At 40.0% G+C, this 20,578-nt stretch overlaps 3 protein-coding genes and 1 long non-coding RNA gene across 9 annotated transcripts in view; 2 read left to right on the top strand and 2 right to left on the bottom strand.

The window, feature by feature from the left end:
* lef1 (lymphoid enhancer-binding factor 1) overlaps nucleotides 1-4,943 on the top strand; it is a 44,540-nt gene extending 39,597 nt beyond the window's left edge. For all 6 annotated transcript variants that reach the window (XM_056371157.1, XM_056371161.1, XM_056371156.1 and 3 more), the window contains one exon: nucleotides 3,358-4,943. In XM_056371157.1, the coding sequence (XP_056227132.1) occupies nucleotides 3,358-3,437 (80 nt within the window). In that variant the 3' untranslated portion in view covers nucleotides 3,438-4,943. The remainder of the gene's footprint in view (nucleotides 1-3,357) is intronic.
* Nucleotides 4,944-6,628: 1,685 nt separating this feature from the next.
* On the bottom strand, nucleotides 6,629-11,071 carry hadh (hydroxyacyl-CoA dehydrogenase). The gene is made up of 8 exons (XM_056371163.1): nucleotides 10,883-11,071; nucleotides 9,026-9,154; nucleotides 8,782-8,939; nucleotides 8,284-8,410; nucleotides 7,682-7,771; nucleotides 7,516-7,588; nucleotides 7,149-7,265; nucleotides 6,629-6,974 (listed from the first exon to the last, which is right to left on the bottom strand). Exons 1-8 carry the CDS (start codon nucleotides 10,997-10,999, stop codon nucleotides 6,856-6,858), a joined length of 930 nt encoding a protein of 309 aa, XP_056227138.1. The 5' UTR covers nucleotides 11,000-11,071; the 3' UTR covers nucleotides 6,629-6,855.
* A 77-nt stretch (nucleotides 11,072-11,148) lies between these two features.
* LOC130165962 (uncharacterized) lies at nucleotides 11,149-16,719 on the top strand. Its single transcript, XR_008827079.1, has 5 exons — nucleotides 11,149-11,343; nucleotides 11,884-12,104; nucleotides 12,526-12,557; nucleotides 13,529-13,615; nucleotides 16,611-16,719. It is a non-coding gene; the product is annotated as an uncharacterized LOC130165962 (long non-coding RNA).
* On the bottom strand, nucleotides 14,228-20,462 carry LOC130165958 (cytochrome P450 2U1). Its single transcript, XM_056371154.1, has 5 exons — nucleotides 18,659-20,462; nucleotides 16,373-17,023; nucleotides 15,435-15,596; nucleotides 15,109-15,276; nucleotides 14,228-14,998 (listed from the first exon to the last, which is right to left on the bottom strand). Exons 1-5 carry the CDS (start codon nucleotides 19,086-19,088, stop codon nucleotides 14,817-14,819), a joined length of 1,593 nt encoding a protein of 530 aa, XP_056227129.1. The 5' UTR covers nucleotides 19,089-20,462; the 3' UTR covers nucleotides 14,228-14,816.
* Between the last annotated feature and the right edge of the window lie 116 nt (nucleotides 20,463-20,578).

Genomic DNA, 20,578 nt, shown 5'->3' with positions numbered 1-20,578 from the left:
GAAGTTTCTTTGAAAAGGTGTCACCAGAGCCAGCTGTGCGATCACTGCCAAGACCTCTCACCACACTCAGACTCTAATCTAAATGTGTGGACATTTCCTTACTAGAGCTCATGGTCTGTTAGCCTGACCTCAGTGTATGATGTAACAAAGAGTTGGCACTTTTTTTTTTTTTTTTTTTTTATCGGATCTCAGGTTGAAATAAGAGGGCCACCAGTTTCCGCTTTCATCCTTGTCAGATTAGGTCGGATTGGTTTATTTAGTTGGTCCTGTTTCTGTTTCGTTAACCAATTATGGTTCTTGTCACTTGTGCTGATTGTATTGGTCGAGGGTCAGACAAGTTGGGTAGTTAATTCATTGTTTCATTGACAGTTTAACATTCAGTGGTTTTAGCTGCTTTTCTGTTTCTGACTATCTTCTTGGGGTTTTTCTACTGTTTACAAAAACAAGCCATTTCTTGCTCTGGATGTTGAGAAATTGTGATGTGCATTTTAATTTTTTTTCTGTCCATCTCTAGAGTAAGCAACCAAACAGTTGAGAAAATAATTGACAGATTCAAGGATAATGAAAATATTTGCAGCCTCAGAGTATTTTCGTGCCCTGACTTTGACCTGACAGTTAAAGGATAATTCCAGTTTATTACAACACAGAACTCAAACTTGCCGTTTTTTAATTTTGGTTATCTTTCCTACTTGCTGAGATCTGATAACGGGGCGAGATTGCTCAAAGGAAGTCCAATGGGGCAAGAAATATGTGCAGTGTGACAGTCAGGCAGGTTGTATACAAACCCTCAGACTAGTTTTTAGCAGTGTCATCATGTTCCCACTTCTCAATTAACTTGGCGAGTACAATCTTGTCATAACCGATAAAGAATGAAACCATGAAAATAAGACCCAAGTTGTAATAAACAGGAATCATCCTTCAAAACAGAGCTTTCTTCACTTGCGTTGCTCTCCTTCTCCCATTAGTCTTTCCCTCTCTTATGTCCTCCAAATCTCCCGTCCTCTCTCTGCCATGGTAAAGTCTGCACGTCAGCCTGTGTTGGAGACACCTCTCTCCACTTGGCTTATTTTTAGAGTAATTTGTCGGCGGTGTTTTCCTTTTTAATGGCACCAAAAGAAACCCCAGAGCTCCGTGTAAGGAAGGAGGGAGGGAGCTGAGGAGGTGGGTGGGTCGGTGGGTTTGGAGGTTAAGGGGCTATAAGGCGGGTGGGCCCCAGCTGCGGGCGCTTTGATTTGGCCTGGGAGGTGAAAGCGGCGATTGAGACGCGAGGCTGTGCCAGTTATCTTAACCTCCCACACTTCAAAAGCTGGGCGAGAGCTTGTCCGACTCCTTCCCCCTCCCCTCTCCCTCCCTCCCTCCCTCCGTCCCGTAGAGGGAAAGGAATTGGGGGAGAGAGAAGGGGGAAGACTAAACCTTCGCTAGCCGTCTGAACAGAGGAGCGTTTCATTTCCTGCAAAAAAAAAAAAAAAAAAAAACTCCAGCCGGCATTCCTGAGCACTAATGTAGAGGGAGGGGGAGGAGGGGGAGGAGGAGGGAGGTGAGGGGAGAGGAGAGGAGGGGTCAAGTTGCTCCTGAATCCCAGTGTTTGTGTCGGCTGGACCTTGTGAAGCGCTGGCCTGCTGCCCCCTACAACCAACCACCACGCAAGCACACATCCCTGCTGTTACCACCAACCCTTTTTTTTTTTTTTGGAAACACACTCATGCACGCACACACACACACACACATACATACACACACACACACACACACACACACACACACACACACACACACACACACACACACACACACACACACACACACACACACACACACTTCTTGCCCGCAGCCCCTCAGGCCTCTTCCCCAGGCAGGAAGGCCAGCGCTTTTCATGTCTGTGGTGGGGGAAGGAAAAATGCTCCCCAGGAAACAGGGTGCAGTACCGGGCGTGCGGGCCCGCTTTGAGATCCTGGGATGAAAAGAGGGAGGGCGGCGGAGGTAAATAAAAGCGACAGGGGCTCTCTCTTTCTCTCTCAGCGCTGTGCTCCTTTCAGTTTCTGCTCTGTGCAGCTCAGGGTCAGCTCTCCTCGGGAAAGGTGGCCTCTGTCCTGTTCCCTTTTATCCACATGTGGTAAAGCAGTCTGCAGGATTGTGTGTGTGTGTGTGTGTGTGCGTGTGTGCGTGCGTGCGTGCGTGCGTGCGTGCGTGCGTGCGTGCGTGCGTGTGTTTTTGTGTGTGTTTGAGTGTTAAGATGCAGCGAGCAGCAGGGCTCAGCTGACTTCTCTCCTACAAAAACACACTCTTGGCTTTGCCACAAGGGAGAGGCAAACTAATACCGTTTCTTTTCCTTTTTTTCGCCTTCACAAAACATCCATCTTTTTAGTCGCAGGAGGCATCCATCCACCTCTGTCTCTCCACTTTGATCACAGATTCTATTTGATGCTGCTCTGGTCTAAAATAACTCTCCTTGGCTTGTCAATAACTGAAGCTAACTCTGTTATGTTAGCTCAAGCCCGGATCACGAGAGGGAAAAGAACACTTTTGCAGCTTGACAAACAATTTCCCTGTCAGGGAAAGGGGCCAATTTCATGAGAGTCCTGTGAAGTGGACTGAGCAGTCAGGTAACATTTTTACACCACAGCATCAACCTGCACCTGGACTGCTTTGGTTCAGATAATTACCATCTATAGTTTCATGAACTCTTGCTAGTTTTAACCGGCTGGGTCAATGTGGTGATCCTCCTGTGCGAAGAGTATTTCCTCATCTTGTTTTCCCATCGCCCACCTGCAGCGGCGGCCTAAATGTCAACCAGAAGCTACACAATTGGGTGCTTGCCTTGAGAGAGTGAGAGGAGGAGTGAGTCAGTCAGGGGAGGGCACAGAGGAGCGTAGCATTGCCAGCTGGGTCACGGCAACCCCCATGTCAGACTAGATCAAAGCCAGACCAGCCCACATCCTGTCACTGACCTATAGCCCCTCTGTAGTTCAGTGCTTGGCTCAACACTCGGGCTTTCATTCAATCAGCTGTAACATTAAGGACAAAAAAAAAAAGATTGATTATGTAGACGGTAATGCTTGTAATTTGTCCTTTGCTGATGTGGGGAGGAATGCTTGCATGCTGAGACACTTTTGAGTCATTCTGATTCATCTTGATATGTCTGGTTTTGGTTAATGTGACGTGAATGTGACCTGTGTTTTAGTGTGGGTTGCTGATGTGTTTCAAAAACAATTTTTTTTTCCCATGGAAAATCAGCAGATTTTCCTTTTTGTATACAGATGCAGTTAGTTCATAGTTTGTGCAGTTGATTGATCGTTTTTTCTTTTGTTCTAATCTGTGTTGTTTTTTTTTTTTGTTTTTTTTCTTCTTCTTCTTCAGGAGGAAAACGGAACAATTTCTCCACATGCAAAGCGAAGGCAGCAGCTACGGGCCCTCTGCTAGAGATGGAGGCCTGTTAGATTCCATGAAGACCCTTAAATCTCCAAACTGAAGCCTCCAGTTCTCAGAGGACCCCCTTCCCTCCCTCCCTCCCTCCCTTTCCTCCCCCACCTAACCCTACTCCCTTTCCTTCAACACAGTCACATGCCACCACCACCAAAAACACTTCACTGTTTGACTCTACTCCCTTCCTGAAGGCGCCTGCTGTAGAGACACTGAACTGAACAAGACAATCATGATTAGTAGGAGCACCCTCACGAAAACCACGTTCTCGCACCGAAAACCCAGAAAGCATCAATTTGACGTCTGTGTTTTGTCAGTTTCCTTTACAAATCAGCTTTACTGCAATCCAAGGCACTGCACTGAAAAACAGCAGCAATTTTGATGTGCGCACAAACTTCTCCCCTGCACCGCCCAAACTCTCCAAACACCTGTTTCTAAGTTATTGTAAGTTATTTGTCATCTCTGTTCCTTTGTATAGTTTATTAGGCCGACATTCACTCCCTGAAAACCCCCTCCCCTCTCTCTCTCTCGCTCTCTCACTGGATTTTTGAGACCATTTGGGGTTTCGCCCGACTGACCAAACACCTCTTTTTAGACTGCACTAAGGAGGATGGAGGGATCTCATCTTGTCTAAGAAACGTCCTCAAGACGCCATTGTAGTTTGTTGCTGACCAGTTGGTGCAAAAAAGGATCAACAATTTGATTTGCTTTTCATTTTAGACTGAATTTTGATTTTGAATGCTTTTTTGTATCTTGAACCCTTGTTTCAATTTCTCGGTGTATATTTTAGTGATTTTTTTTTTCTTTTTTTTCCTTTTTTTTTTTTTTAAATATTGTTTTTTTATATAGTGGTCTATATGAAAATAAGCTTTGGACACAGGAAAGCCATTTTTCTTGTTGAAGCGTCTTGCAGAAAATTAAAACTTAAGGCTTCTTTTGATAACTATTTGTAACAAATAGTGACCTCGAGTCTTGCTCAGATGTAAAATAATGCTCAGTATGTGTACTTTTTAAAACTGTCAGGATATGTCAATTTTCTTGGTATTTTTGCAGGCAACATTAGGACAAAGGCGAGAGTGATAGCTCAGAGGCCTATATTTTATTGTTCTAAAACATGACAAATGAAGCAGATATATATATTTACCCCAGCACTTGGCAGTCTTTCTTTTATTGCAATGGACCTTTGTCTTTTCTCTCTGGTAGCTAATAGTGTGGTCTTTAGCCATGTTGTTTATTCCATGCAAGCATCTCTGTAACATTTTGATTTTATTGCTCTATTTTAGTATTACTTGATGAATTCCTTTTTTTATTATCATATTCTGGGTCACTGTCATCTTGGTAGAGCATTTTGCTTCCCAAGTGGTCATATTTGAACTGTTCCAACATGTTTTGGTTTTTTGTTTTGTTTTTTGTTTTTGTTTTGTTTTTTGTTTATTTTTTAAGGAAAAATAAAAAGGCACCATTGGCTCATGTGATCACTTGTGTGGTGGAAAGACCAGAGCTGGAAAATGCCAGATGTAACAGCCTGTGTGTCATCCTTGGAGATTAAAGTATCCACTGGCAGTATGAAGCAGGTAAAACACATTCAATACAACTTAAAAAATTCAACTTCAATAATTAAAACTCCAAAAACATACAATGCTCAGGGCTACATTTGTACAGTATTATTGCAATGATAATGAAGCGTATATCATCTGAGCATTCAAATCTTTCAACCGGGGAATGAGATGATTTGTGTTTTTTAAAAAAAGATTCTGAAAAACTCAATAAAAACTCTTAAGGTGTAACGATCAACTTTTTTAAAGTAAACAACATTTTTGATGAAAGACCCAAGATCAAAGGAAAATGTCCTGTATAGACAAACCTGAATTGTCTCTTGAATGTCCCCATTTCAAGTAAACCAGCGCCACCTTGTGTTTTTGTTTGGTTAACAGGACATTTTGAAGAAACCAAGAGGGTAAGACCAAACATTCCTGAAGTTTGAGATGCTTTATAAAAGCACATGACAAATGACTCGATTTGTGCATTCAAGTCAGTTTTATTTACAAAGCCCCAAATAACCCTTTAACACTGGCAGAAGCTGCAATAGTAGAATTACAATATGAATTACATTATACCTTTATAGTATGTAGTACATGGTATGAGGCTCCTCCACTCATAAATGTGGTCTGCATATTTATTGTTTCTTCACTTGGGTGTTTCACTGTGCAGAATGATTTATGTGAGTTTGACAGTTGTTTTCACATTCATCTGCTGAAGTTTTTTATAAATCTCAGTTTAAGATCATGATTTTGCGCTATTACAACTAATCCGGAGGCCAGCAGTAAATCAAATATGCAGTTTACTCAACTGTCATGTGGACACACAAGTGCACAAACACTGAGACTGGACCTTTCAGTGAAGCAGGAGACATCTTGTGCCCAAAGTTCAACTTTTGAAATGAACAATATTTGCATAATGAGTGATTTATTTATTTTTTGCTGAAACAGAATAGACATAATTTGAGGGATTTTTTTTATTGTGGAGAAACAATACCAGACAGAAAATATTCTTCAAAGCAGGGTGTTTTCTGACTTAAATCATCATGGAAGGGAATTTTAAAGTTGCCGTATCAGATTTTTTTCAGCTACTTGGGGGTGCAAGTTGTGAACACTGACATGTCAACATCTTGAACGTTGATCTGATGAACTTGTTGCTAATTCAATGTCCTTCTGGCTTGTTGGCTACCGAGTTCACCAACTACTGTCAGTCTGTTGTTTAGTGCTGAGCGGGTGGTATAAAGTTGGTTTTTACAACTTAAGAGTGGTGGTGGTGCACCAGGGCAGTGAAGTGGCGGCTCGGACAGCGAGCTGAAACTCACTATGATGCCAAGTAAAGCCGAGGGCTGCTGCAGATAATTCGCATGATTATTTTCTATAGGTCCACCACTATGAGCAACCAGTTTCACATTTCATTTGATACATTATTATAAAATTGGTTATAGCTGCTGTAAGTAATCAGTTGAATTGTTTTATTCAAACTGTCAAAGTTACTTTCCATAGCATTGACCTGTGTGGCACATTCAATTTAAGCTGAAAGAAATGCTTCAGGTCCTATTCAATAAAATTTGCGCTATTTCTGAACTGATGCTGGTAGATATAAGCGGCATTGTCAACCTGATTTTTATGTGCATCTGCAAAACAGTCACTTCAACAAAGTGTTCAAAAAATCTTTTTTAAATTTCATTTCGTTTAATCTCCACACACACAAAAATGTAATTCAGTGGATAAATACATAAGAAAATGGACTGACAGACAAAAGTTGACCTTTCATGTAGAAGGCACAGGCACTTTTTCTATTTCCGTTTTTCTTATTAGTCCCTCTTGGATGGTTCATTTTCTGACTCGTTCCAGATCGACGTCCTCCACACAAAACCAGAAACGCTGCAAAACTTCATTACTTGTACTTGTAGAATCCTTCTCCCGTCTTTTTGCCATATTTGCCCTCCGCAACCAACTTGTTCAGCAATTCACTCGGGGCAAAGAGTGGGTTGTGGGGATCCTTTGCACTCCAACCTAAACATATGCAATAATAGAACGTAATGAGATTCTACATTTAATATATCAGTTCTTTCAAGTTAGTGTTGTTTTTCCTTGCTTACTGTGATGTCATCTTACCACTGGCAGTCAGTTTTAAATTAAAGTCACTTCCCCCCCCCCCCCCCCCCCCCCCCACATACTTCAACTCACCATCCATAATGAATTTCATTGTGTCTAGTCCTACATAGTCCGAGAGCTCAAAGGGTCCCATGGGATAACCAGCACCAAGTTTCATGGCAATATCAATGTCCTCTTTAGATCCATGACCTGAGGAAGAAGACAGAGGAACAAAAAAACAACGTAAACATGCAGAAATCATTCAGAAATTAAAATTGATAAGCAATACTGAATTTGATCCATGCAACTTGACGCCAAGATTCTTTTATAGTCTTACATTTCCAATTAAAATTCCCACCCAGAAAAAAAAAAAGTAATGGACACTTGATAAATCATCCCCTAAATACTTCTATGGCAATTTCACTGTGGAGACATTCGGTGGTCATGCAGGTATACACACCTCTCTCATACAACCGGATGGCCTCCATTATGTAAGGAACAAGCAGGCGGTTTACAATGAATCCTGGTGTATCCTGAGTGGAGAGACGTTGGATTCTGCTGAGTGGGCCGTTTGATATATTCTGCGAGAGACTACAGCTGTAAAGAAATCAGGCGGCAAATCTTACCTTGCAGGACACGGGTGTTTTTCCAAGCATTTTGCTGAAGTTCAGGAGGGAATCAAAAGTGTCTTGGCTTGTTGCTGAGGTTCCAATGACCTGTGGAAGATCAATACTTAAGTGTTGCTGCCATTAGACAGCTGTATAATGCCTTTACTGATCTTAAATGATTTAAGAATCTCACCGTCTACACCACACCAGCCTGTGACACTTTATTAGATTATATTCGGGGCATTTTTCAATTCTCAGTATTTCCCTCTGAAGAAGCAAAAGCCCCAAGTGTTCAATCAGTATTAATCTGAATCAGTATATTCTATTAATCTCTTGTCGAATAATGGTCCAAATAATGTGTTAAAAGCATGGAGGTGGTGAGCTCTGCATGCGAGAGCCGTCCTCTGTAACTTAATTATTGGTAGTTTAAGCGATGCTTTTGACAATTCTTGAAAATTCACTCATTTGCTTTTTCAGAGAGTTAGATAAGAAGTCATCTCCACTCTCACATCTGTCTGTTTTCTAGTGGGCGCTGCAGTTCACACTGTTTGATCTGAAGAAGACAAATAAATAAAAATAAACACTGATTTATTTATTTATTTTTTTTTTCGGGGCCCTACCTCTACAAGCTTCATCATAGGGACCGGGTTGAAGAAGTGGAGGCCGCCGAATCTGTCCAGCCGGTTGGTGGAGCTGGCGATGTCAGAGATAGGCAGGGAGGATGTGTTGCTGGCGAAGATGGTGTGTCTAAAATGCGAAGTGCAGAAAAACGAGCAGTAAGCAGCACATATACTAAAAGCAGATGTGAGCCTTTCAGCACTTTATTTCCTTTCATTATCCAAATGTAACATCTGCTCTCATCCCTCTAGTGTTTGGGAAATTTAGAAGAGTTGATTCGGTCTTTTTAAATACTGATAACTGAAGTGGAAACATGCTTTAGATAACAGCACACACTGAAGCATATAAAACGCAGAACATGCAGCTTCTGGTTGGTGTGAAATCCTCTCGGCATTTCCTGGCACGTGATTGCACAGTCATGATGCCACACTGAGGCCACACTCTTTTTCCGATCTAACACTTATAGCTAATGAATAGAGCAGAAAGGGGACAGTGCTTACGGCGGTGCCAGCTTGTCAAGACGACCGAAGAGATCCTGCTTGATTTTTAGATTTTCCACAATGGCCTCCAACACAAGATCCGAGCTCTGCGCAGCAGATCCAGCGTCTGTCGAGGTAGAAACATTCTGCAAGACTTTCTGGATGAACTCTTCACCTGCCTGAAACAAACCGAACACAATATTGCCCATTAATTGCACACATTTCACTCTAGCAGTGACCTGGTTGTTGATCTACTGCGTCTCACCTCTGGCTTATCAGCGTACTTCTTCTTGACCACTCTTTTAAGGCTCCCTTCGATTCCTTTGACAGACTTTTTCAGGATGTCGTCATTTGTGTCCACCAGCGTCACCGAGTGGCCCGTCGATGCAGCAACCTTCCAGAAGGAGATGAGTTCACGACAACTTAAAATACAGCCACAACTTGTCAGTGATGTTGAGGTGGGAGCAAATAAGGTGATGCAGGTGTTAGTTTGTTGAAGCTCTTTCTGTGTAATTGCAGCAGATAATAGCGACAGCCACTGTTGCCTGTCTTTAAAGTCTTCACTGACTTTATAGCACAGCTGCATACTAATAAAAAACAGCTGATTTCTGAGTGTGCGGTTGATGTAGAGTGCAATGCACAAAAGGATATGGCGGTACACATCGAGAGTGGTGGTGAAAAAGCCTGATGAAGATCACAGAAAAAACTAACAATAATAGTATTAATACAAAAGTTAGTACTTTCATTTTTTTTTGGTATAAAAACGACAAACACCACATGACAACATGTATACTGTGAGACTCAGAACTGTGGTCTGTAAGCATGTGGTATGTATTTGGGGCAGCTCACATTCTCCTATAGTAGATTACTCAAGACCAAATACAGAGGGTGACACCTTGTGGCAAAGATCTGTATCTTCTAATATTCCCTGCATGCATTTCAACTGAATCCTTCATGAGTTTTGTCTTGTCTGTGTTACACCACAAGGAAACAAATGCATTTACGGACAAGTGAAATATTTCTAGCTTCCTGATGGAAACAATCGGTGATTGTGCTGTGAGAAAAGAAAACCATTCACTATCAAGGAAATGTAAAACTTGTTTTTAAAAGTACCATTGGCTGCTATTGGCTTTTGTAGTTATATGATATGCAACAAAATGGCATCTTAATGTAATGATTCATAAACTGAAATTCTTTTCAAAGGCAGTACTGTGCAAAGTTTTAGGCCGATCATCAGGGAGTTGTTTGATCTCAATTGACCCCATGTGAAGATTTGATGTTTCTTTTGTCCTACATGGCAGTAACCCCTGAGCATCTTTGGGTTTTGGACTGCTGGTCAGATAAGATTTAAGACATTTAAACACATCACCTTCACTTTGGGAAATTGTACCAGGCTTTTTCACAGTTTATGACATTTTATAGACAAAACGATTAGCCAAGATAATAACCAGAAGGCATTCAATGGCAGTTGTATCAATTTTCATTCAGATACAGAGGTGCCTTATTGTGAGACTCAAACTTAAAACACACACTGGTGAATTCCCAATAATAGTGTTGGTTGTTGGACATTGCTGTCGGAATATATATATCTTTTCTTTTTTCCCCAATTATTATACAATAGTCTCTCTGACCTTGACTATTTCTGTTTAGTGTAATTCAGTTAGTCATACCTTCAGGTTTAATATTCATGGGCTATTAGCTTCCTACCGCTCGTTTACTTTGTTTTCATGTATGGCTGAATACATGTAGGTAAAACTGTTTGTATATATGCAGCTGTCATACTATATATAGATAATTTATCCTTTTAGTGAAGATAAATAAAGTCAGGTTAATCAATAATGAATCGTGGTTGCAGCACTAATGTTAGGCAGGGTTTTCACTTCAGGTAAACGTCAATGACAACTTGTTTTGTTTGCACATTGTACGCACAGCTGTTTAAGCAGAACAAGCCCCGATCCCAATCCGGATGCTTTAATATTTAGTAACCTTATATAAAATAACACAGTCGAAACTTGAAGCGCCTGGTCTGATTTGTAGCATGTCAGCTGGCTAGTTATGGTGAAGCTAACTGCTAAACTACTTGGCTAAGCAGAGCCCGTTCCGGAGGCATTTCGCCGCGTACCTGTGCAATTCCTGCACCCATCTGTCCACCTCCGATGATCGTCACGTGTTTAATAACAACATTCCTCACAGCCGAGGACGAGAAACTTCTGCAGATCTGGTGGGTAAAGAAAGCCATGATGTGTGTGTGGACCGGCTGCTACAGGACTCCGGGACAGGCTCACAGATCCAGACCCGGGCACACGGAAAAAAAAAAAGTGGGAGGAAGGTCGGTGGTCACGTGATCGTGAAGACACTTCCGTGACCTTTCACACACATATTCACAGGAGTTACAAATCAGCTAATGATAGTAAAAGGTTAAGTGTCACAAGTTGAACATTTCTGGTTGTGTCTCACGGACAATCCTTATACACATATATTCAAGTTTAGCAAGGTTTATTTTACTATGTGTTTTTTTTTTTGTTTGTTTTTTTGAATACCTAAATGAACTACCCAGCTGGGCTGTTCATTTGATCCATCCTGGTGAGTGAAATTAGCTGTTGCTGGGTTACATATTACCCATAGTCTGGGATTATTTCCTATCTCATTTCCTTGATACTTGATACAACAGCAGCAATGGTATATCATATAACAATGATTATTGTTGTGTACTTAATAATAAATAATAAATTCTCATATTCATGCAAACACAAACTATACAAAAAGAGGCCACTGCCAAAACGAGTTATTATGTGCACATAATATACCATACACTGCATGCTAGAGAAACCCCCAGGTGTGGAGGTGCTGCTTGGTGTAATTGGTGTCAAACATTATGAAACAAACATCTACAGCCACTAGCAAAGAGTCTGTTTCAATGGTATGGGCTGTAATAATGTGGAAGGCCTAAGGATTGATTCTTTTAGTAATTACTGTAAAAGCAAATCAAAATATGTATGCATGAAATGTGTTTGAAGTTAGGCTCAATTATTTTGCTTTATCTTAAAAGGGTGTAATGTGTTAGATCTGGCCAGAATTTTAGTTTGAAAATGTTTTTAGAAAATTAATTAATACTATCAACAGTGTGTGAAGGTGCCACAGTGATGATGTCATGACCAAGAACTTCATGTCTACTGAAATTACGCTCCCCTAAGGGCCGCTTCCGACAAGAAACCACGTTCAACGGCAAGGAAAAGAAGCAAAACACAAGTGGATCTTGGGTGTGGCTTTCCACCGCTGGAGACAGCTCTTGACAAGTAAAGAGATGCTGATGCTAAGCTCGCAACTTTCTCCCACCAAGCCTGGTGAGTATCATCTAATGTTGGCTCTTTAGCAAAAAGTATCATTAGTGCAACTAATGACGAACCGTACCGACAAACATTTCAAGTGGCATAAATGCATGATAGTGATGTTGTCGACAGACGTTTTAGCGGTTTAGTAGAATTTTGCCTGTTCCTGCCGGTTGTCGCCCACCTAGTTACATCAGTAACTTTAGGCTTATTTAATAACTAATGACTGTAAATTGAGATGTATGGATCCAGTAGACTGAGTAAATATACGTCGATCGGTTCACCATTTTGTAACCACCTTACATTTCTGTGAAGAGATCAGGCATGATTGAAAGTGCACTAGGCCCATACATTTTTGAGGAGATTCCAGCATAACCCTGTCTTTATCATTCACCACTTCCACCTGTCCCACCCTGGGGTCCCACCACACCAACAGCAGAGTGTACAGACACTGTGAGGAGGGTCTAGGTGAGTAAAACTCTATAATTCACTTCTGCAAGTAAGATTTGTCTATACCACTGATTATATCAGACCCACATTGTATACATGTTCATACTGCTGATCCATAATAGTAATTTTTTTTTTACCAGTTATACCACTGCTTATATTGGTTATGTATTTTATATTGTATCCATATTTGTACTGTTTATTGGTTATGTAGTGTGTACATTGAATTCTTATCATAACTCTAGTTGTTCCCCCTTCATTTCCTTGCATTTACATTTCTTAACATTCATACTGTTACTAGTGTTCAGATTGTGTATATCTCAGCATATTCATGCCAATATTCATACTGTATTTATTTTAGCATATTCATATCAATCCTTACTATTTATTATACACAAAACAGACCTAACATGTTGGAATATGAAGAACTTATATGATCAAAACAAATTGTCCTATCATGTTTGTCTGAGTCAGGACCAGAATTTCAGTTCAGTCACCCCCAGTTAACACCAAGCCAAATATCTTGTAAGTGAAAACCTACCTGGCAGTAAACCTTATTTTCTGATTCCGTCTTTGTGATGCTACATCCTATACCTGTATGTGCTCAAAGTAGGGTCCAAGTGATTTTGAGCTTGTAAATGTATATTCACAGATAATTCGGAAGTTGGTAATTGTAAATCAACCATTGTAAACCTTTAAAATCACAAAAAATTAAAGTTTGTACATGTGAAAAAAAATGATGATGAATAAGATGTGATTAAAATCTGTGCACAAATGATATCAGTGGTGAGGTTACACAAAGACACTGAAAGATGAAGTGCATTTGTTAATGTGTGTGTACTGATACAGAAAACTGCATGTACACTGACACTGTTGTTACAGGTACAAATTTTGACCAAGTTTTTTATCCTTGAATCTGACTGGACAATGAAAGTCCAATCACAAACCAGACTCTTAACTTTTTCAAATCTTTCCTGGATTCCTGTTAACAGTATCTGCGGATGGAGCTGTGTGCGGCCACCACCTTTGAAACTGATGGGAGCTTCCTGCATAACTTTCACCTGACTGAGCTACTAATAGTAAGTGAAATTAATTTTAAGTAGTATGTTTCTAAACACTGCACCGCATTGTGAACAGCTGCCTAAAATGTCCTGGTTTTCCCTGCAAGGGAAAGTCATTTTATTTGGTATGATTATGTATTTTCATTGGGATACCAGAACCCACCCCTGGTCAGTACAGTCCCACCTTTATTAAGAATTATCTCTTCTGATGGGTTTACTTCTACTGTTTTTCCAAAATGATGATTTGGTGTCAGTTTGTTTTTTCAGAATGGGGGAAAAAAATGACTTGATATTTATGGATGCACATACTGCGTTTCCAGAGCAGTGGCTCCATTTCACATTGCACTTTGTACCCAAAACCTAATTGTCATTCTGTACCATTTCTTAACAATAGATAAGCTACAACACTTAGCATTAACTATTTCTCCCACTGTTCTGATGAAAGAATATCCTCTATCAATTCTTCATCTCATTTTCACAGGGCTACAACAGCCCCATCCTAAACATGTTTAAAACAAAAACACTGAAAAGAACAAAAATATAACATACATTCTCAACCCAAGATATATTGTGGTAATTGTAAGTAAGAAAGGTTTTTATAGACAGCTTGCCAATAATCCACATATCGAGTTTGTCAGGAAATATAGCTTTAATATCTAGGACAAAAGAAATCTCTCTTTCTCTTATGCTCTAATAAAGGACAGTACATGGACAGATTTGTGGTGATTTCTATAAATGTGTGGAATGTACCTTAAAACAATGAAATGATAAAATTTCTATACAGATATTCAGCAGGTACCTTTTAAAATCCAAGACATCTAACACATAATACTGGCCTTATTAATCAATTAATTACATAACAAACAAAGTTATGCTAATTCATCAGAATTACTACTTGATAGTCATGTAAATATACAAAACATTTACTGTTTCCTGATTCTTAATCGAGAGAATTTGCAGCAAATCTGGATCATATCATTGTAATTGTAATACTCACATTGGATCATTTCTGATGGGTACTTGAAAATGAAATATTATGGATAATAATTGGAAATTAATAAATAATAAAAAATAATTACATATACAGAGGAGCCAGACTCTATTCAAAAAATATATCTCCCCTGGAATTGTCTTTCCACGAGACGTTTACCAGCATTTTTCCTTGGCATAAGAGCACCCTGTTTATAGAAAATCTGTTCAAACCAAGTCTTCCAGTGTTTCAACGGCGAGTGCTCACACACACAGTGTATGGGCAGGGTGACAGCGTCAGGCCAAAGCGTCCGTGCAGAGGAGGAGGAGGCTTTCCCTCTGGGAGTCTGAATTTAAAGGCCTGCAATAAGCTAGTAACCGTCAGGAACAGCTCCATCTTCGCCAGCTGTTCACCCATACACACCCTGCGACCTGTGGGATATATGGAATAAATCATTAGATCCTGAGCGCACACACAGTTAATATAAATTTAATGATGAATGTTTCAGTTATGTAGCCCATATTAGAAAGGAATGGCATACCAATGCCAAATGGTATAAAGCACTCCTTCCTGAGCAACTTTCCTTCATCATCCAAGAAGCGTGCTGGGTTGAAACCGTCCGGGTCTTCCCATAGAGTGGGATCTCTATGGACAGACCACAGATTGGGCAAAATAACAGTTCCTTTGGGAATAGTGTGGCCTCTGAACACTGGAGGGGGAAAAAGGCCCATTACAATACCATCAGCTCAGGAAATTATGAGAAATCTTTATTATCCAAGGGAGACAATTATTGTCTGAGAGATCTGGCTGGTGGACCATTAACAGAGCATTTAGTGAAAATAGGTCATAGGTGTTGTCTAAGTTCACCTGTTGTCTTGGAGGCCATATGTGGAATACCCAGAGGAACCACCACAGTTAATCTCTGCACCTCCATGATGGTGGCTTCAGTAAAGGGCAAACTTCCCTTATCGGTCATAGATGGGCCCCGATGTCTTCCCACCACCTCATCAATCTCTGCCTGGACCATGTCTAAAATCAAAAGAATCAACATTAAGCACATCACTCCTGCACGATTAATGAAGTCCTAATCTCAGAAGCTAAAACGAAGTGTGATTTCAGGACACTTCTTAGGATGATCAATACAATTTCAAAGAATTAAATGCAGAAGTAAATGTGTGTCTTGATCTGCTGAAACAGTTGGAGAAATAGTTAAATGAATGAATGTTCTAGACATTTTGATGTCCTAAAATTAGGAAGTATTTGAGCTGTGGTTGCCAGCACAGCAGATTTCCAATTCCCTTTTCCTCTAAAATAGTTTCCTTTTTATGCAGAAAACAAGATCTGTGGTTTATATCAGCTTAAGAATGTCCCAAAGTGTACTGTGTAATTTAATTTTGTTATTATTTTATATTACTGAGTAATTTATACTAATTGAAATGAAAATGCATTGCATAATTAATTCCTATACAGTATTTGTGTTGATTTGTGAAAAAATGTGTGTGCATATCTTTAGCTGTTTCTACACTCTTTATTTTCTTTATTCATAAAAACTCCAGTGGATATTATCCATGTGAACTCTGAGCAGAGGTAATTTTCTAGAGAGCAAATAATAAGAAATAAATATGACTTTATCAAAATCGCATCTGATTGGACATATCTCAGGTGAGTGTCCCACAACAGCACTCCAGTATCACTGTGGAGGTCAGTTCTGCACAAGCAAACTACACAAAGTGCTAGATTTTAGTGGTCTGTAAGTATTCACTGTAGCAGAGGATGGTTAGAATGGACGGTTGCTATACATTTACCTTGGATATCAGGGTATAACACCATGTAGAGCAGAATCCACAAAATTGAATTTGCGGTAGTGTCGGTGCCGGCGATGAAGAGATCTCCTACTATATAAAAGAGATAATCGTCTGTGAAGCTGCTGTCCTTCTCTCCAGCAGCTTGCTGGGCCAACATCTCCATCAAGTACATGTCTACAAGATCCCTTGGGTTTTCAGGATCTAATGTTTCCTGATGTTTTGCAATAATCCTCTTCAGAAACGATGTGATGTCTCCTTCCACCTGCCTCAGCTCCTTGAAGACCCCAAAAGGCAAATAGTAGAGCAGTGGAAAGATGTTGATGAGTACTGCAGGGCTGTTCACACAGATCTCCAGTCCACGCTCCATCAGGTCCAGCAATGTGCGGAACTCGCGATCTTCATGATGGAAGCGTTGACCCAGGATCATTGAGCAGATGACGTTTGACACAGCGTTGCTGATCAGCGGGGCCAGGTTCACACCGGCACCACCGGACGTCTCATTCTGTCGGAGCAGCTCTGTTTTGATGGTGGCCAGGCCTTGCAGGATGCATGGCTCAAAGCTCAACTTCCCCAGGCCAAAATTTCGGAGTATGGTGTGGCAGAACTTGCGTTGCTTTTTCCATATGGGCCCATAAGGTGCGAAGACAATTCCTTAAGTTTTAATTAAACCAGAAAAGAGATGAGTTATGCCTCAGGTCATTAACCCCAACACAGAGAGCATTTAGGTCCGGGTCAGTATAGTCAGTTTTCACATGTGAACGTACCCATAAACACACAGTTATACTTGTCTTGTATTGTTTCTGACATTTTATAGTGTGAAAGACTTATTTTGTCCTTTACACCTTTCAATATTATCTTTGCCTAAATATTACAAGGAAACTTTGAATCTGGAATACCAAACTTATTTCTATTTGCTATTGCCCAACCTGTTTACTGCATAGCCCAGGTTTAAGATTCAGGGTGGTAAATGAAGCCTGTCTATGAGTTAAGGCTATTTTGATGACTGTAAATGTGTTCACTCAAGTCAACAACATATGACATACTCCTATAAAACAAATGGAGTCAAATACAACAGCCTGGCAATGTGTGTTTCAAGGAGGTGCTGATTCAACTTAATGGTTGGAGGCTTCTTTGTGGTGTTGTCCAACTGTATTGGGTTATACTCTAGACTGAATAACGAACAGGCCAACAACTCTCCTGGGACCCCAGACCTTCAGGAGTCCCAAAAGCTCCAGGTCTGCTGAATGGCAACTAGTTTGTGGTCATTTGTTTGGGAATATGTGCTCAAGCACAACAGACACTGAATTGATAGAGACTTTAAGGCGACTTCTGTATTCTTAAACTTTGATCATATGACAAACCATGATGTACAAAAAGGAACATTTCAAAAGCTTCAGTTTACATATGTGTCCTACTATGAGTGAAACAGTGTTTTCTGTGCTTGCTGCCATGCATTTTCTATACATCTCATCAAAACCATAAACTCCTCATTAAAGAGCCAACTCCACATATTATCTTTAGACTAGCAAAACAAATGATATTGCAGTGTAATCAAAATGACCACAAACTAACTGGCACACAGCAATCCTGGGCCAGGAAGCACTTCAGCATCGGAGTACTCATGAATTTATGGGACTCTGTGTGAAATATAATATAACTGCCATGTGTAGTCTGATGCGTGCATTATATCTAATGGAAACTTAGAAGGAAATAGGTATACACAGTGTAAGAACATTTTGCCCCTGTAGGTTTGAGGATAGGTTCACATTTTTTCAAGTCTGTCTTGAAACAATATTCACATGCTCACATGTACAGTGAAACAGTTTTCGTTTGCTGTGAATGTTTGTTTAAAATGTATTTTACATTTCCTTCTGGTCACTATCGACAATGGGGCCAATTACAGCAACACAAGAACTCTTTCAGTGTACATTCTGAATGGGCATGTCAGTATTGTATTGAGATACATCTGAGAAAATGTGCATCTTATCCCTTTAGTCTGACTGTGGTAATACTCAAACATGTTTCTAACAATTTGCCCATCCCATTTCTGATATCAATGAGAGCAGACTAAAATTAAAAACACCTTCTGCATAAATCAATACAATTCAAATATACAACAGCCTCCAACATGGCAAATCAACTCTCAAGTTTCAACAAAAACTGAATTTGCTTGAATTACTGCAGGTGTAGGTGTACTTAATACAGAGAAAACTGAGTGTGCGTATGCCACTCTGTTTTTGACATGCATGGGAATAAATACCCTCTTTAATGCAAACACTTTCTTACCTTTGCGTTTAGTCATGATAGTGACAGCAGGGATATCTGGCCTGTCAGAGAACACCTCGGGATGGTTGGAGAGAGCATCCTTGACAACTTCATAACCATTAAGCACAACGATCAACTGGCTCCCTACAAAAAGGCTGTACACGTTACCATAAATGTTGGCTTGCTCCGTTAAAATGACTAGAGCGTTTTTCATAACGTCGGCGCTCTCGGAGCGCCGTCCTAGCCGCCTCTGGATGAAAGAAGGGATGATAAAACCACCGAAGTTGCCGACAACAGGCCATGGTTTGGGACCTGGAGGGATATTTGCGAAGTACCGTTGTTTCTGATAAAAACGAACTAAATAATACACCAGCAAGAAAACTATCAAAGATACAATGTTTACATGTGACACGGAGCTGGTCATTTGCTCCAGCAATTTCAGCGGAAACATGCCGTTAAAACTTGATATAAACTGAATTCAGTGAACTGACAATACTATCCCATATTCAGATTCATTCATAAAGTCGTTTTAGTAGCACTGGCAATGTGCTAACACGACGAAACTGTTATTTAACACACAAACTTGATCTTCCTGTGTTGTCATGAAACAAGAGTCAACGTGGTACCGTTACTGGCTTCCTATTGGCTGACAGAGCTTTGGCCTGCTGTGATTGGTGCGCTTAGATTTGGTATTTCATCCCTTCAATGTGTCTTACAGGCTACACCACGGTCTGGTGTTTGCTACATTGTAGCTACATTAGTGGCTCAGGAGACAAATGAATACATATTATTATTATCATTATTTATTTATTGTGCACTTATTTATTCTTTTTGTAGCAAAAATGGTTTATTTACTTTTAATTAGTCACGTTCATTTCTCATTTCATTATTATTTTTTGTAATAGTTTAGCTTAGTTTATTTATTTGCATACACAATTTGAAAACGAGTACAAATAAAAATAAACACCTCCCAATGAAAGTTGAGAGGACTAAAGGCCAAAACCAATCTGGAGACACACCATCACACAATTCACATTTTACAAGAACTGGTCACAAAGTATACTTTGGCTGAACAATAACAGAAATTGAATTTTCTATATTTCCAAACTCAAGCTTGCTATGAGCCCACAAGCTGTTAGGTACAGTTGAAAGCAATGTTTCCTCTTCAGCAGTCAAAGGTATAAGTGTGATTTTGTGTGTGTGTTCATGTTTACAGTTTGAACGCTGGCAACCTTGATTTTCAATGGATAGGATGTGACTCTCAAAGGGAGAAAGAGCTGACCTGCCATCTGATCTAGTTTGCCTGTCTGAGGTTTCTAAAGCCCCAAGGTCCTGTTGCTGCCCAGGAGCTGTCAGAGTATTTTGTCAATGGAATTTGAGGGACAGAGACAAATACTGAAAACAAATCCTGGAATACCATGGTGCTCCTACTGTTTTTAGGAATTTAAATGTTTTAGGGGCATCAGGTTGTAAAAAAATATTGCTTCACCAATACTCACAAATACAACAGAAAAAGACATAACACTGTTATACAGTTGAACATACATGTATGTGACTAAGTTGCTTATAAAACCATGAATTTTGTGATATTGGGAGCTTGTTTTAGAGGGAACCTTTCTGGATTTCTGTCCTATTATTAACCGTATTTAATATGGTTTCTCCCATCCTATTTAATCCAAATGTAGCAACAGATGTTACGCTTAATTTCATAATAATTTGTAAAGAGTATAATAAAAAGTTGGGTTATACTGTACAACCTTATTACTTGCCTTAATGTGGACAATGTCATTTTAATAAATAAGCATGAGTTTATTTCCATGTATCATATGAATTATTATTTCTTGTAACTTGTGAAAAAAGAAATTCTGCATGTTTGAAGAGATGCTTTATATATGAAATTGTCAAAAACTTGCAGTTGCGGTGTACTGTATAGCATAATGA

Source organism: Seriola aureovittata, chromosome 3 (assembly GCF_021018895.1).
Source record: "Seriola aureovittata isolate HTS-2021-v1 ecotype China chromosome 3, ASM2101889v1, whole genome shotgun sequence".
Lineage (NCBI taxonomy): Eukaryota > Metazoa > Chordata > Actinopteri > Carangiformes > Carangidae > Seriola > Seriola aureovittata.
The sequence above is the reverse complement of the archived record's forward strand: the minus strand, read 5'-3'. Positions and strand labels throughout refer to the sequence as shown.